At 45.8% G+C, this 17,044-nt stretch overlaps 1 protein-coding gene across 1 annotated transcript in view; it reads right to left on the reverse strand.

Annotated features, from left to right (window-relative positions):
* Window positions 1-17,044, reverse strand: part of tmprss3a (transmembrane serine protease 3a) — a gene marked incomplete at both ends in the record, with an annotated part of 33,480 nt that overhangs the window by 8,015 nt on the left and 8,421 nt on the right. The window contains 7 exons of the mRNA XM_079254786.1: window positions 4,361-4,526; window positions 7,504-7,550; window positions 8,833-8,952; window positions 14,163-14,286; window positions 15,615-15,731; window positions 16,203-16,316; window positions 16,934-17,044. The exon at window positions 16,934-17,044 is cut by the window's right edge and continues 115 nt beyond it. Coding sequence (XP_079110912.1) covers window positions 4,361-4,526; window positions 7,504-7,550; window positions 8,833-8,952; window positions 14,163-14,286; window positions 15,615-15,731; window positions 16,203-16,316; window positions 16,934-17,044 — 799 coding nt within the window. The remainder of the gene's footprint in view (window positions 1-4,360; window positions 4,527-7,503; window positions 7,551-8,832; window positions 8,953-14,162; window positions 14,287-15,614; window positions 15,732-16,202; window positions 16,317-16,933) is intronic.

A 17,044-nucleotide genomic window follows, 5' to 3' on the forward strand; every position in this document is an offset into this window, starting at 1 on the left:
GTCCTGTGTGATCTGTCCACACCTGGAGCTAACATCTGTCCTGTGTGATCTATCCACACCTGGAGCTAACATCTGTCCTGTGTGACCTGTCCACACCTGGAGCTAACATCTGTCCTGTGTGATCTATCCACACCTGGAGCTAACATCTGTCCTGTGTGATCTGTCCACACCTGGAGCTAACATCTGTCCTGTGTGATCTATCCACACCTGGAGCTAACATCTGTCCTGTGTGATCTATCCACACCTGGAGCTAACATCTGTCCTGTGTGATCTATCCACACCTGGAGCTAACATCTGTCCTGTGTGACCAGTCCACACCTGGAGCTAACATCTGTCCTGTGTGACCTGTCCACACCTGGAGCAAACATCTGTCCTGTGTGATCTGTCCACACCTGGAGCTAACATCTGTCCTGTGTGACCTGTCCACACCTGGAGCTAACATCTGTCCTGTGTGATCTATCCACACCTGGAGCTAACATCTGTCCTGTGTGATCTATCCACACCTGGAGCTAACATCTGTCCTGTGTGATCTGTCCACACCTGGAGCTAACATCTGTCCTGTGTGATCTGTCCACACCTGGAGCTAACATCTGTCCTGTGTGATCTATCCACACCTGGAGCTAACATCTGTCCTGTGTGATCTATCCACACCTGGAGCTAACATCTGTCCTGTGTGATCTGTCCACACCTGGAGCTAACATCTGTCCTGTGTGATCTGTCCACACCTGGAGCTAACATCTGTCCTGTGTGATCTGTCCACACCTGGAGCTAACATCTGTCCTGTGTGATCTGTCCACACCTGGAGCTAACATCTGTCCTGTGTGACCTGTCCACACCTGGAGCTAACATCTGTCCTGTGTGATCTGTCCACACCTGGAGCTAACATCTGTCCTGTGTGATCTGTCCACACCTGGAGCTAACATCTGTCCTGTGTGATCTATCCACACCTGGAGCTAACATCTGTCCTGTGTGATCTATCCACACCTGGAGCTAACATCTGTCCTGTGTGATCTGTCCACACCTGGAGCTAACATCTGTCCTGTGTGATCTATCCACACCTGGAGCTAACATCTGTCCTGTGTGATCTGTCCACACCTGGAGCTAACATCTGTCCTGTGTGATCTATCCACACCTGGAGCTAACATCTGTCCTGTGTGATCTATCCACACCTGGAGCTAACATCTGTCCTGTGTGATCTGTCCACACCTGGAGCTAACATCTGTCCTGTGTGATCTATCCACACCTGGAGCTAACATCTGTCCTGTGTGATCTATCCACACCTGGAGCTAACATCTGTCCTGTGTGATCTGTCCACACCTGGAGCTAACATCTGTCCTGTGTGATCTGTCCACACCTGGAGCTAACATCTGTCCTGTGTGATCTGTCCACACCTGGAGCTAACATCTGTCCTGTGTGATCTGTCCACACCTGGAGCTAACATCTGTCCTGTGTGATCTATCCACACCTGGAGCTAACATCTGTCCTGTGTGATCTATCCACACCTGGAGCTAACATCTGTCCTGTGTGATCTGTCCACACCTGGAGCTAACATCTGTCCTGTGTGATCTATCCACACCTGGAGCTAACATCTGTCCTGTGTGATCTGTCCACACCTGGAGCTAACATCTGTCCTGTGTGATCTATCCACACCTGGAGCTAACATCTGTCCTGTGTGATCTATCCACACCTGGAGCTAACATCTGTCCTGTGTGATCTGTCCACACCTGGAGCTAACATCTGTCCTGTGTGATCTATCCACACCTGGAGCTAACATCTGTCCTGTGTGATCTATCCACACCTGGAGCTAACATCTGTCCTGTGTGATCTGTCCACACCTGGAGCTAACATCTGTCCTGTGTGATCTATCCACACCTGGAGCTAACATCTGTCCTGTGTGATCTATCCACACCTGGAGCTAACATCTGTCCTGTGTGATCTATCCACACCTGGAGCTAACATCTGTCCTGTGTGACCTGTCCACACCTGGAGCAAACATCTGTCCTGTGTGATCTGTCCACACCTGGAGCTAACATCTGTCCTGTGTGACCTGTCCACACCTGGAGCTAACATCTGTCCTGTGTGATCTATCCACACCTGGAGCTAACATCTGTCCTGTGTGATCTATCCACACCTGGAGCTAACATCTGTCCTGTGTGATCTATCCACACCTGGAGCTAACATCTGTCCTGTGTGATCTATCCACACCTGGAGCTAACATCTGTCCTGTGTGATCTATCCACACCTGGAGCTAACATCTGTCCTGTGTGACCTGTCCACACCTGGAGCTAACATCTGTCCTGTGTGATCTATCCACACCTGGAGCTAACATCTGTCCTGTGTGATCTGTCCACACCTGGAGCTAACATCTGTCCTGTGTGATCTGTCCACACCTGGAGCTAACATCTGTCCTGTGTGACCTGTCCACACCTGGAGCTAACATCTGTCCTGTGTGATCTGTCCACACCTGGAGCAAACATCTGTCCTGTGTGATCTATCCACACCTGGAGCTAACATCTGTCCTGTGTGATCTGTCCACACCTGGAGCTAACATCTGTCCTGTGTGATCTATCCACACCTGGAGCTAACATCTGTCCTGTGTGATCTGTTCACACCTGGAGCTAACATCTGTCCTGTGTGATCTGTCCACACCTGGAGCTAACATCTGTCCTGTGTGATCTATCCACACCTGGAGCTAACATCTGTCCTGTGTGATCTATCCACACCTGGAGCTAACATCTGTCCTGTGTGATCTATCCACACCTGGAGCTAACATCTGTCCTGTGTGATCTGTCCACACCTGGAGCTAACATCTGTCCTGTGTGATCTATCCACACCTGGAGCTAACATCTGTCCTGTGTGATCTGTCCACACCTGGAGCTAACATCTGTCCTGTGTGATCTGTCCACACCTGGAGCTAACATCTGTCCTGTGTGATCTATCCACACCTGGAGCTAACATCTGTCCTGTGTGATCTGTCCACACCTGGAGCTAACATCTGTCCTGTGTGATCTATCCACACCTGGAGCTAACATCTGTCCTGTGTGATCTGTCCACACCTGGAGCTAACATCTGTCCTGTGTGATCTATCCACACCTGGAGCTAACATCTGTCCTGTGTGATCTGTCCACACCTGGAGCTAACATCTGTCCTGTGTGATCTATCCACACCTGGAGCTAACATCTGTCCTGTGTGATCTATCCACACCTGGAGCTAACATCTGTCCTGTGTGATCTGTCCACACCTGGAGCAAACATCTGTCCTGTGTGATCTGTCCACACCTGGAGCTAACATCTGTCCTGTGTGATCTATCCACACCTGGAGCTAACATCTGTCCTGTGTGATCTGTCCACACCTGGAGCTAACATCTGTCCTGTGTGATCTATCCACACCTGGAGCTAACATCTGTCCTGTGTGATCTGTCCACACCTGGAGCTAACATCTGTCCTGTGTGACCTGTCCACACCTGGAGCTAACATCTGTCCTGTGTGATCTGTCCACACCTGGAGCAAACATCTGTCCTGTGTGATCTATCCACACCTGGAGCTAACATCTGTCCTGTGTGATCTGTCCACACCTGGAGCTAACATCTGTCCTGTGTGATCTATCCACACCTGGAGCTAACATCTGTCCTGTGTGATCTGTCCACACCTGGAGCAAACATCTGTCCTGTGTGATCTATCCACACCTGGAGCTAACATCTGTCCTGTGTGATCTGTCCACACCTGGAGCTAACATCTGTCCTGTGTGATCTATCCACACCTGGAGCTAACATCTGTCCTGTGTGATCTGTCCACACCTGGAGCTAACATCTGTCCTGTGTGATCTATCCACACCTGGAGCTAACATCTGTCCTGTGTGATCTGTCCACACCTGGAGCTAACATCTGTCCTGTGTGACCTGTCCACACCTGGAGCTAACATCTGTCCTGTGTGATCTGTCCACACCTGGAGCAAACATCTGTCCTGTGTGATCTATCCACACCTGGAGCTAACATCTGTCCTGTGTGATCTGTCCACACCTGGAGCTAACATCTGTCCTGTGTGATCTATCCACACCTGGAGCTAACATCTGTCCTGTGTGATCTGTCCACACCTGGAGCTAACATCTGTCCTGTGTGATCTATCCACACCTGGAGCTAACATCTGTCCTGTGTGATCTGTTCACACCTGGAGCTAACATCTGTCCTGTGTGATCTGTCCACACCTGGAGCTAACATCTGTCCTGTGTGATCTATCCACACCTGGAGCTAACATCTGTCCTGTGTGATCTATCCACACCTGGAGCTAACATCTGTCCTGTGTGATCTATCCACACCTGGAGCTAACATCTGTCCTGAATGTGTGTGATCTATGTGACTCACCCATACACGCAGTGAGCTGCAGTCAGGATCCAGCTTGATGTAATGATGGATCCTCCACACAGGTGTTCACTCCTGAAGTGAAGGCTGACCTGCCAGGGGAACTGACCTGGTTTAGACATGTTACCTCCAACAACACGCGTGTTGTATTGAGGTCTGGAACCACACTCTGAGGACAGACACACACGTTTTATGTCATTTAGCATGTCTACACACTACTAGCCACCAGACCATCATTTATAACTTTATAACTTTATCACATGACACGGCAATGACCTCATCTTGTAGTGCATTTTAATTTGCAGCTGCATGCTGGACGTCAGCACTTCTTTGAGGACAAGAACTGCTCCGAGCTTTGTTTCATGAAGTCTTTGTTTTGCAGATTCATCAAACCTTAATGTTCTAGTCCTTAAAGAGCTGCCGCTGACATGTAGTTGAACTACAAATCATTTGGATGTACCAGTGGACTACATGATCATCCCATCTCTGTCAGTATTCAGGAGATTTCTGTCAAGCTCTGTCTGTTGCTCTTTTCTTCCAGGATTTCGTATTTCTGTTTTGCAACTTGGTGTTGGCACTTGTATAAGAGTTTGATTTTCTTAATCTGTTTCCAAACATGGAAATCTGTTTTCAAATTTGCAAATACCTTTTATGAAATATAAATATGTTTCCAACATGTAAGTTCTTTTGGGTTTAGTTGGTCGGAAACGCCTAGGGGCAGGTGCTTGTGGGGAAAGTTTGGCTTGAATCTGTCTCACTAGCTTTTCCTCCATCTATTTACTGTTTTACACAGTTTGGGAATAAGACACACATACATGAAGTTTTGTACTTTCTGTTTGTGGTTTACATCACAGGACATGATGTGGTGCAAAATGCCACAAAACAAATCCCTGAAATGCTTTTAGCTATCAGACTGAAATGTACTGTAAACGTGTACAAATGTTTTCTATTATCTGTCGTAAACAACGTTTCCAGTTTTATTAGATTTTGTTTTATACTTTTACATTTAAATACCAAAAACTATAATTTGTCATCTCTAATCCTAAACTGTTATTGACTTTAACAAATCTAATCAAACTTTGTTTGTATAGCACTTTTCATACAGATTATTTTTACAGTGCTTTACAACATAAAAACAACACACTTACACACACACACACACACACACACCCACCCTTCCACTGAAAACAAACTACCTTCAGATTTCTGTCTTTGTATCTGAAGTTATAGAAACACAGTCCTGCACACAACTGTTCCATGTAACATTACATGAAACTCCAGTTTAATCGTTTCATTTAACTTAAACTGGTATTTTATTGTATTTTCCTGTTAGTTCATTAAATGTGGATGTTGTGAACGGCCAGTCTTCCCTGCAGCAGACTCTCAGGCTGGAGAATCCGGCTGATATCCTGACAGCTAAGCTAACAGCTGCTCAGGATGACGCCACATGAGCACATTTTCAAAAGCAGCTCAAACCTTATAAACACATCGATTCAAGCTAACTTTATTATTTGTCACATAAAACACAACCTACAAGTGATCAGCTGTGACATGAAAGCTTCATCCCAAATACCAACTAAGAGTAAAGGTAAGGTAAAACTGGTGAAAAGGACAGACACAAAAAATCCTTTTATAACTTTGCAAAAGTGATACAAGCAGTAATCTATTCAACAAAACTAACACAACAGACGGATGCACTGGATCAGCAGCAGGATACATTACTCATTCTCTGTGCATACAATTATACACAATGTATGATATAATAGCACTCATTTGAATTCTGTGAAAATCTTGAATTGTAGATGAGAAAATGAACGACATGTCCGTGTCCTGAACAGCTGTTAGCGTAGCTCCTGTTAGCATCCCTCTCAGAGAGTGTTCCATATCCTGAGCAGCTGTTAGCGCAGCTCCTGTTAGCATCCCTCTCAGAGAGCGTTCCATATCCTGAGCAGCTGTTAGCCTAGCTCCTGTTAGCATCCCTCTCAGAAAGCATCCCATATCCTGAGCAGCTGTTAGCCTAACTACTGTTAGCATCCCTCTCAGAGAGCGTTCCATATCCTGAGCAGCTGTTAGCCTAGCTCCTGTTAGCATCCCTCTCAGAAAGCATCCCATATCCTGAGCAGCTGTTAGCCTAACTACTGTTAGCATCCATCTCAGAGAGTGTTCCGTATCCTGAGCAGCTGTTAGCCTAGCTACTGTTAGCATCCATCTCAGAAAGCATTCCGTATCCTGAGCAGCTGTTAGCCTAGTTCCTGTTAGCATCCCTCTCAGAAAGCGTTCCGTATCCTGAGCAGCTGTTAGCCTAGTTCCTGTTAGCATCCCTCTCAGAAAGCGTTCCGTATCCTGAGCAGCTGTTAGCCTAGCTCCTGTTAGCATCCCTCTCAAAAAGCGTTCCGTATCCTGAGCAGCTGTTAGCCTAGTTCCTGTTAGCATACCTCTCAGAAAGCGTTCCGTATCCTGAGCAGCTGTTAGTCTAATTCCTCTTAGCATCCCTTTCAGAGAGCGTTCCGTATCCTGAGCAGCTATTAGCCTAGCTCCTGTTAGCATCCCTTTTAAAGAGCGTTCCGTATCCTGAGCAGCTGTTAGCCTAGTTCCTGTTAGCATACCTCTCAGAAAAACGTTCCGTATCCTGAGCAGCTGTTAGCCTAATTCCTCTTAGCATCCCTTTCAGAGAGCGTTCCGTATCCTGAGCAGCTATTAGCCTAGCTCCTGTTAGCATCCCTTTTAAAGAGCGTTCCGTATCCTGAGCAGCTATTAGCCTAGTTCCTGTTAGCATCCCTCTCAGAGAGTGTTCCTTATCCTGAGCAGCTGTTAGCCTAGCTACTGTTAGCATCCCTCTCAGAAAGCGTTCCGCATCCTGAGCAGTTGTTAGCCTAGCTCCTGTTAGCATCCCTCTCAGAAAGCGTTTGGACTGCTGCAAGTTGGACAAACTTTATGGTAAAAAAAAAAAAGCATGTTTATTCTGATCGCTGAGACCAGCTGTTCATGTTGACTTGATTTTTACTTTCATACAGAGCGACTTGTTTTGGTGGGTAAAAGGACACTCCACACCATGCAAGAACACCTGCACACCACAGCATCTATGCTCACCTCAGTTTATATTTAATAATAAGATAAACCAGATAAAAATCTCTGTGTGTTCTCACCCAGACATTTCAGTGTGGTCACCATCCCTGAACTGCACTGACTCTTACTGTAGTGACACAGGAGTCAAATCACAGAGAAGCTGCGTAAGTCCCATGAATCAGGAAAAGATTACCTCTTAGACGGACACAAGGATTTACTGGGAACACTTACAGTACCAGTATGATAAGCAAAGATATGTTTAAACTACTTTCATCATGTATAGCGTTGTTTTCATCTTGAATGAAGAAAATAAGCTTTCTAGTCTGTTTTGACTGCTGAGGACAAACTCAAAGATTAAAAAGGATATCAGCTGTAGGCTGCCCAAGTGGTTTACAGTACAAAGGTAAAAACATGTAGAATGTCAGTACAAATGTAAAATTTAGAATAGAGAAAAAGCAGCAGTAGTAATCAGGAGACCACTCCCCAATTTTCTGCATTCCCAGATTATCTTTAAAAGAAAAGATATGGAGCCCCGAAGTACCCAAACAATGCTTCCTGACTGTGAATTACTCTGGTGAAAAGTACTTAATAAATGGACATGGCAGTTAACTTGATACTTGCAATGGTCTCTCAGTGAAAATACAGTTCCAGGCTGGAGCCTCACACAGGGCTCCAGTCTGGTGGTGCCACAGTAAGCAGCGTGACACCAGGTTTTCCCTTAGTTCATGACTGTTAAGGACCAGCCTTTCTATGTGTGAGGCGGCTGACAGTAGTTTTCACCATAATTGTACCAACGAGTCTGAATGGAAGCCACAACAGAGCTCTAACACACCGATGAGCAGCAGAATACTCCTGATACAGCCGCTTGAGGTTTTTACTGGACAAAGATCATACCAGCTCTAAATCTAGCAGCAGGGGGAACAAAACCAGGTGTACAACAGGTAAGAGTAAAACCTGGCAGGCTGACCACCAGGAAATCACTGCAGCGATGGTTGAAATGACACGTGAGGGCATTTTAAGGAAAACGTGTTTGTAAACGTCTGTAAACATTTCTACATTAGCAATGCCATTAATTGTGTGACTGTGGTCAGAAACATCAGGTACTTCCTCAGGGCTATCTGAGGAAACTCATTCACTGATGAGATGTAGAAATGTTGCATCAAGTCCCGGTTTGTCTAAGAGGATCAGGGAAGCAAAGAGGAACAAAACCCAGATAGACACTTTATAAAAGGCAGAAAATCACTCACTACAACCCCTCCACCCCAAAACAACCTTGGGGTAAAGAAACAAAGATGTTTGCAGACATTTTAACATGTCACTTTACCAGTCTGTAATGGCCAATGGCCACGGCTCCAGTCCTGACCGCGACCACAAACACCAGCAGGTACCAGAAACAACACGTTACCTACCTGTTGGCTGCAGCGTTCTGGAGCTGGATCGTCTCTGACTGACTGACGTTGAAGGAAACCAGGGTGTTCTGGAGGTTCTGTTCAATGGAGGTTTGAGAGACAAAAAAGGACTCCACATACCTAAGAGACAAGAGGAGACGTTCTTCATCCACAGAATACGAGAGATCACTCCTAGTCTGCACGTAAAAAATATACATAAATTCTGACAGGTTGACATGAACTCAGAATATTCATCTCTGCTTGGTGGCTGTTTAATGATCTGTCCAATCAAAGTGGAGCCATGGATGCTGATTATTATGCTGATTATATCTGGAACCACCATGGTCCTCGGCTAGAACAAGATCAGAGGTCACCCTCCGGTTCAGGGAAGAGATCTTGTCCCACCAGGAGGAATTCCAGTCTCTCATGTTAATGAGTGAGGGAAGAAAGGAGTGGTAGCTTGACAGGCGAAAAGCTCCAGCGTCGGCAGAGACATCCGCAGCGATCTGATGTGATGAAGAAAGTAGAAGCTCTGGATTTACCGGCGGATCTATGTTCCACCCCTGATCTATGTTCCACCCCTGATCTATGTTCCACCCCTGTTTTATGTTCCGTCCCTGATCTATGTTCCACCCCTGATCTATGTTCCACCCCTGATCTATGTTCCACCCCTGTTTTATGTTCTGTCCCTGATCTATGTTCCACCCCTGATCTATGTTCCACCCCTGTTTTATGTTCTGTCCCTGATCTATGTTCCACCCCTGATCTATGTTCCACCCCTGTTTTATGTTCCACCCCTGTTCTATGTTCCACCCCTGATCTATGTTCCACCCCTGTTTTATGTTCTGTCCCTGATCTATGTTCCACCCCTGTTCTATGTTCCACCCCTGATCTATGTTCCACCCCTGTTTTATGTTCTGTCCCTGATCTATGTTCCACCCCTGTTCTATGTTCCACCCCTGATCTATGTTCCACCCCTGTTTTATGTTCTGTCCCTGATCTATGTTCCACCCCTGATCTATGTTCCACCCCTGTTTTATGTTCCACCCCTGTTCTATGTTCCACCCCTGTTTTATGTTCCACCCCTGATCTATGTTCTGTCCCTGATCTATGTTCCACCCCTGATCTATGTTCCACCCCTGTTTTATGTTCCACCCCTGATCTATGTTCCACCCCTGATCTATGTTCTGTCCCTGATCTATGTTCCACCCCTGTTCTATGTTCCACCCCTGATCTATGTTCCACCCCTGTTCTATGTTCCACCCCTGATCTATGTTCCACCCCTGTTTTATGTTCTGTCCCTGATCTATGTTCCACCCCTGTTCTATGTTCCACCCCTGATCTATGTTCCACCCCTGTTTTATGTTCCACCCCTGATCTATGTTCCACCCCTGATCTATGTTCCACCCCTGATCTATGTTCCACCCCTGTTTTATGTTCCACCCCTGTTCTATGTTCCACCCCTGATCTATGTTCCACCCCTGTTTTATGTTCTGTCCCTGATCTATGTTCCACCCCTGTTCTATGTTCCACCCCTGATCTATGTTCCACCCCTGTTTTATGTTCTGTCCCTGATCTATGTTCCACCCCTGTTCTATGTTCCACCCCTGATCTATGTTCCACCCCTGTTTTATGTTCTGTCCCTGATCTATGTTCCACCCCTGATCTATGTTCCACCCCTGTTTTATGTTCCACCCCTGTTCTATGTTCCACCCCTGTTTTATGTTCCACCCCTGATCTATGTTCTGTCCCTGATCTATGTTCCACCCCTGATCTATGTTCCACCCCTGTTTTATGTTCCACCCCTGATCTATGTTCCACCCCTGATCTATGTTCTGTCCCTGATCTATGTTCCACCCCTGTTCTATGTTCCACCCCTGATCTATGTTCCACCCCTGTTCTATGTTCCACCCCTGATCTATGTTCCACCCCTGTTTTATGTTCTGTCCCTGATCTATGTTCCACCCCTGTTCTATGTTCCACCCCTGATCTATGTTCCACCCCTGTTCTATGTTCCACCCCTGATCTATGTTCCACCCCTGTTCTATGTTCCACCCCTGATCTATGTTCCACCCCTGTTCCCTGTCATCAGCTGTGGTTGGAGAACAAAGAAAAGTTAAGACCACGTCGAGTAAAGACCACATTGGACAAAGACCACGTCGAGGATAGACCACATCGGATAAAGACCATGTCAGGTAATGACCTGCAAGTCTACCTGCACGAGTTCACAGAGTAAAGGCACGACCAGCAACAACAATGGACCAACAACCCATCCCTGTCTGACATGGGTACAGACCAAAGCATGTCTCTATTTCATCCTCTGTTACATCCTCTGCTGTCATGTTTTTGCCATCCTGATCTCCTGGCGCTCATCATTGATTACTCGATTCACCTGCTGGCTTCCTAATTGCCTCTGCTTTCTCATTCAGTTCACCTGGTTTCCTTTTCTCTCACTGCCTACTTAAGCTCCCTCCAATCCCTCCTTTTCTGCCAGACAATAATCAGACCTATGTCTAGTTTTGTTCCAGCGTTCTACGGATTGATCCTCAGTTGCCGACCTTCTGCTTTATGCCCCTGGATTACCCTCCTTGCCTTGCCCTCGACGGACACCGCTACTTTTCGGTTCTTCTGGTTACCGACCCTGCCTGTCTTTGGATCCTGTTTACCTCCCAGCTGTTGCCTGGTTTCTTCTGCAGACCATTCCCCCGGACTGATCTTCTGTTCATACTCCTCCACCAATAAACTGGTCATTTGTCCAGAACTCCCTGTGTGTGGCTGAATTATGGATCCTCAGGGTAACTCATTACACTCTGCTACATCTTCTGTTACATCCTCTGTTACATCCTCTACTACATCTTCTGTTACATCCTCTACTACATCTTCTGTTACATCCCCTGTTACATCCTCTACTACATCTTCTGTTACATCCCCTGTTACATCCTCTACTACATCTTCTGTTACATCCTCTGTTACATCCTCTACTACATCTTCTGTTACATCCTCTACTACATCTTCTGTTACATCCCCTGTTACATCCTCTACTACATCTTCTGTTACATCCTCTGTTACATCCTCTACTACATCTTCTGTTACATCCTCTACTACATCTTCTGTTACATCCCCTGTTACATCCTCTACTACATCTTCTGTTACATCCCCTGTTACATCCTCTACTACATCTTCTGTTACATCCTCTACTACATCTTCTGTTACATCCCCTGTTACATCCTCTACTACATCTTCTGTTACATCCCCTGTTACATCCTCTACTACATCTTCTGTTACATCCTCTGTTACATCCTCTACTACATCTTCTGTTACATCCCCTGTTACATCCTCTACTACATCTTCTGTTACATCCCCTGTTACATCCTCTGCTACATCCTCTGTTACATCTACTACATCCTCTGTTACATCCTCTACTACATCCTCTGCTACCTCTGGTCTCTGGAACTGTGAGTTTGCAGGAAAAAAAACAGAGTTCATCAGTTCTGTCTCAGACGTTCAGGTCCTAGCCCTGACTGAGACCTGGATCTATCTAGAAAACACAGCTGCTCCAGCTGCCCTCTCTGTCAATGCACCTAAACACCTCGCTCTGCTGGACGAGGAGGTGGAACGGGCATCCTGCTTCCTAAAAACTGGAACTCTACTTCTCTCTGTCCCATGGCTTCCTGCTCAGCACTCGAGTGTCACAGGACTTAGGTTTCTGCACCAATGAGTGCAGACATTCTGGTCAGATATCACCCTCCAGAAGGCAATATGAGTGACTTGGTCTGTTACTACCCGACATACCTGATGATGGCACACCGCTAGTTATCATGGGAGACTTAAATATTCACACTGACAAAACTCAGGCCAATGACTTTCTGGATCACATCCTGTCTCACTCCCGTCTACCTTCACTCCCTTATCCAGACCTACACTCCCTCTCCACAGCTACGTTCCACCAGTAAAAGACGCCTCGTGTTATCAACACAACGTGGGACTAAATCACCAGCCAGACTCTTTTCCTCTGTTGTTCCACGATGGTGGAATGATCTCCCAAACTCTGTCCGCTCTGCAGAGTCCCTGTCTACTTTTTAAGAGCAAGCTGAAGACTAAGCTCTTCAAGGAGAACTTCAACACTTAGTTTAGCTGTATTTAGTGGAAAGTTGGAGAACTTTGCAACAAACTTTATGGTATTTATTCTTTGTAGTTTAAGACAGAAAATATCGTGGGGAGGGAAAAAAAAAAGCCTGTAGCACTTCATGGAAGGACCTGCGTCCACCTGGACAGTCCACTAACACCTTCTTACGATGTCCTCTACTGTTTAATTTCCTGCTTGTGTTGTTCTCACTCTCCTGTAAGTCACTTTGGATGAAAGCGTCTGCTAAATGACTGTAGAATAGAATAGAATAGAATAGAATAGAATAGAATAGAATAGAATAGAATGGAATGGAATAGAATAGAATAGAATAGAATAGAATAGAATAGAATAGAATAGAATAGAATAGAATGGAATAGAACATGCTGATGATGTTGCATCTCGTCAAGGAGCTACAGAAGAATTTCCTGTTATTAAAGCAGCGCTTTTCATGCTCTTCTTTTGTCTGGTTAGAAACCGCCATGGCTGCTAGTTGCTTTTAATGTTTTTATGTAGTTGACCTTTAATTTTCTACACTTTTTCAAGCATGAAGGGCTGGGTAGACTGTGCACGGTGTCACCCACTGGTAAACCAGGAATTTATTTGGCATCTGGATGGAAATCTCTGCAGAATCAAATGCAAGGCTAATGGTTTAATATTTTGCAGTTTGTGACATTAGTATCTTGTTTTTATGCTGTTTTGTGATCGATGGGCTCATTTGTTCCTCAACTGTCTCCAAAGGAGGCATGTTTCTGGTTCTGTTAAGGTCCATTTCAGGACTCTAGTTGTTGACATGAATGCTTGGAGTAGAGGATGATGGATTATTTAGGACTGAAACGAAAAATTCTTCAGCTATAAGAAGATTAAATCCTGAAACAGATACCTCCTCCGTCACATGTAGTCTTTATCTCAACATCACAGAGTTGGTCTCGGACTGTAGCTCCCAACCTATTTTTTCTGAGGACCTGCTTTACGGCGGAGTTTACACCAAATCCTGATCAGATTTTGGGTTTTTGTTGCAGTTTATTTAATTTTGTGTGAATAAAACAATTCCTGGTGTCTCTGTTGGGTTCTGTTTGTTGTTGTTGTTTACTAAATAAACAACAAATACGAATCCAGTTAAGGATGAAACCAATCACGAAGCTGAACACAGAGAAAAAATGCACCATCACACAGTAACATGTTGGTTCTTCTAAAAGACAAAGTATAGAAATCTGAAAGATGAGACCTGGAGTATCCCAGCTGCTTGCAGGCGGCGATACCAAGCCTGTTGTTCCAGTCCTCTGCACACACCGTTCTCCATTTTCCCCGTCTCTGAACCTGCAGGACTGAGCTCCGTCCACTCAGACGTACTGATTCCCAACACCAGACATTCCCCACACAAACAGAGGCAGAAACTGCTGAGTTCAGGGACAAAAATCAGTCATACCAGTGGCTTAATGTGGCTTAGAGGCAGACAACCAAACATGTAAACAATTAAAATGACTGAGAGAGGGTTGCAGCAGTTGCTGGGTTCACATCCAGCTTTATGGTCTTGTCAAACAAAGTTGGTTTCAAATATCCAACCTGATAATTCAGGTCGTGCAAAACTGAATGGAAATATCCCTGACTGGTCCGAGGAGACCTGGATGTGTTTCCCACTACAAAGATTGACTGGTTTCCTCTGCAGGAGACATCCCTTCATAAACACTATTTCTGTTGTGGCTTTCTTCTTCTCTGTTGTTGGTTGGACAGCATGTGATGGGACATTTTTAGTTCTGGGACGAAGAAAGGCAGGAGGACTGTCTAATGCATTTTCTCCTGGGGTTTCCAGTACAACCAGTCCAAACAGGACCAGGCAGACTGGAGAAAGTCTGAAGACCTGAGGAAGTCGTTATGCAGGGGACCATTACTAAGATCTGACACCACAGGAGACATTTAGATGTGTCCTCATGTCCCAAACAGTAACACTGTTTGTCAAACACAGAAACAAACAAAGGAACCACTGAATAGTTTTACTTCTAGAACTAGTGAAGTTTTTTAGACATGGTCATTTCCATGAAAAACCTTCATAATGCTGCAGCATGGGACTTCATTCATGGAGCAAACGTGTCCCCATCAAATAAATAAAATAAAATAATACCAATAAGCAAAATGTGTGTGGAACAGCAGAAGACTGTCTGGTAGAGTTCGTGCTAGAAAACTGAGAGGAAACCAGCCGCAGACGCGATGCAGCCGGCCGCAGACGCGATGCAGCCGGCCGCAGACACGATGCAGCCGGCCGCAGATACAGCAGATTTACTGGTAACACAGCGGAGGAGTCAAGCTCCGGCATCTGCTTCCCCTGGATGAGGGGGGAAATGTTAATAAAAGGTCTAATTTGTTTTAATCGTGGAGAGTAAGTCTAGGACATTCCCCAGTTGAGTCCAGGATCCTGACACCCCTCTTCTACTGGTTTACCATCAGCTGGGATCCTCAGGAGGCACCAAGGCATGCACACATGGAAACTGGTTGTTATGCAACAGAGAAGGTCTTAAGATGGCGGTGAAGGAGAAGCATGTCTCATACGGCCAAAGATTTTACATTAACGTCAGCCATCATCGTCATGATGTTCCCAGCTGCAGCCCTGTGAGGTAAACATGAGGTAAACATTCCCAGACCCTGCAGGATGTCTGGGAATGTTCTATCAGTGAGGTCTCACCACAGCCGAGCTCGTCATCCTGGTTGTCACAGTGGACCACTCCGTCGCACTGGGCTGAAGCGTGGACACACTGAGACGAAGAACCACAGCGATACTGTCCCACACAGCTGAGACCCACTGGGGAAAAACCAGAGGGTCTTCGGTTAACAGTGTCTGTGTTTCAGTTGTAAAGCAGGTGAATACACCAGGTGTTCTCAAACAACGTCTGAAAAACAGACAGTGGTTCCTGATCAGGATCAGGGTTCATTCAGTTTATTTCCTTCTCTTGTTTGTTCTGAAAACTGAATCCGTTGATTGATTCTTTTCTCTGTGACAGTCTGGAGTCTAACAGTTACAGTGACCAATATAATGGAATTATTATATATATACATACATTTTCTTTTAGTTTTATTCCCATGAAATCCAGGAAGCCTAAAGCGGGAAGTGGAGCACAACATGGCTGTAACCTCAAACTGTCCGACTTCACTGTGATGATGATATTAGTTGTGCAACAGGTAAGAACTGCATGAATTAGTGATGGAGCACAGGCAGTGCATCCTGAAGAGGCTTCATTAATGCTTGGAGTCACCACAAGACTGAGCTGCTTACCTCCGAGACCGATGCTGAGAGCAAGCGTGGTCCCAGCGACGAGGCAAAGAGCGATTAGCAGCTCCAAGCGGTGGGCGAGCACTCTGCTCCTCCAGCCTTTTTCCAAGTCCTCCTCTGCAGATGACACAGGACATTAACAATGTTAATGAACAATGAAACACTTTAACAGGATGGTTGCTGGATGGAAGACGAACCCCAAACCAGCCACCATTGTTGACCATACCAGTGACCTCCTCCCACTGGTAACCACTGGGATGGATGATGAGGTGCTTTAAGTTGTGGGTTTCTTGTTCTGTGTGATTAAAGATTTGTGTGATGATTGTTCCACAGCTGCTACTGGTTTTAGCCAAAAAAAAGCCAAACGTGACGTTATTGTCAATCTCTGCATTACAAGTTTCTGCTTCTTCAGAGTTTCTCTGTTATAGGATCTGTTGTAGCAGAACTCTACAAATGTCAGAATAAAACCTAGACTCTGGGGTGACGGGTTAGTGAGGTGGACAAACATCGTTTCCCAGATGAACTTCTTAGTAAACCACTTTGGGTGACCATCCTGGAGCCGCTCAGGACATGGTCCATTTAACCCCAACACCAGCAGATTTACACAAGCGTGTTGGAAACGTTGACATTAATGGATTTTCCTCTCAGCAGACACAGAATTGAACTGAAGGTGTTTGTCTGACATTTCCACTGGTTTCTGGAGCGTGGAGCACCTGCAGCTCGTTTGGTCTCACCGTTGATGAAGGGCTGCACCTTGGTGATGGGCATGGTGGGGCTGGCTGGAGCCCCGGGCTCTGCCGGTTTGGCTGGATCCTTTTCTGATTGGAAGTCTGCAGAGCTGCTGA

This window comes from Telmatherina bonti, assembly GCF_933228915.1.
Source record: "Telmatherina bonti genome assembly, chromosome: 15".
NCBI lineage: Eukaryota > Metazoa > Chordata > Actinopteri > Atheriniformes > Telmatherinidae > Telmatherina > Telmatherina bonti.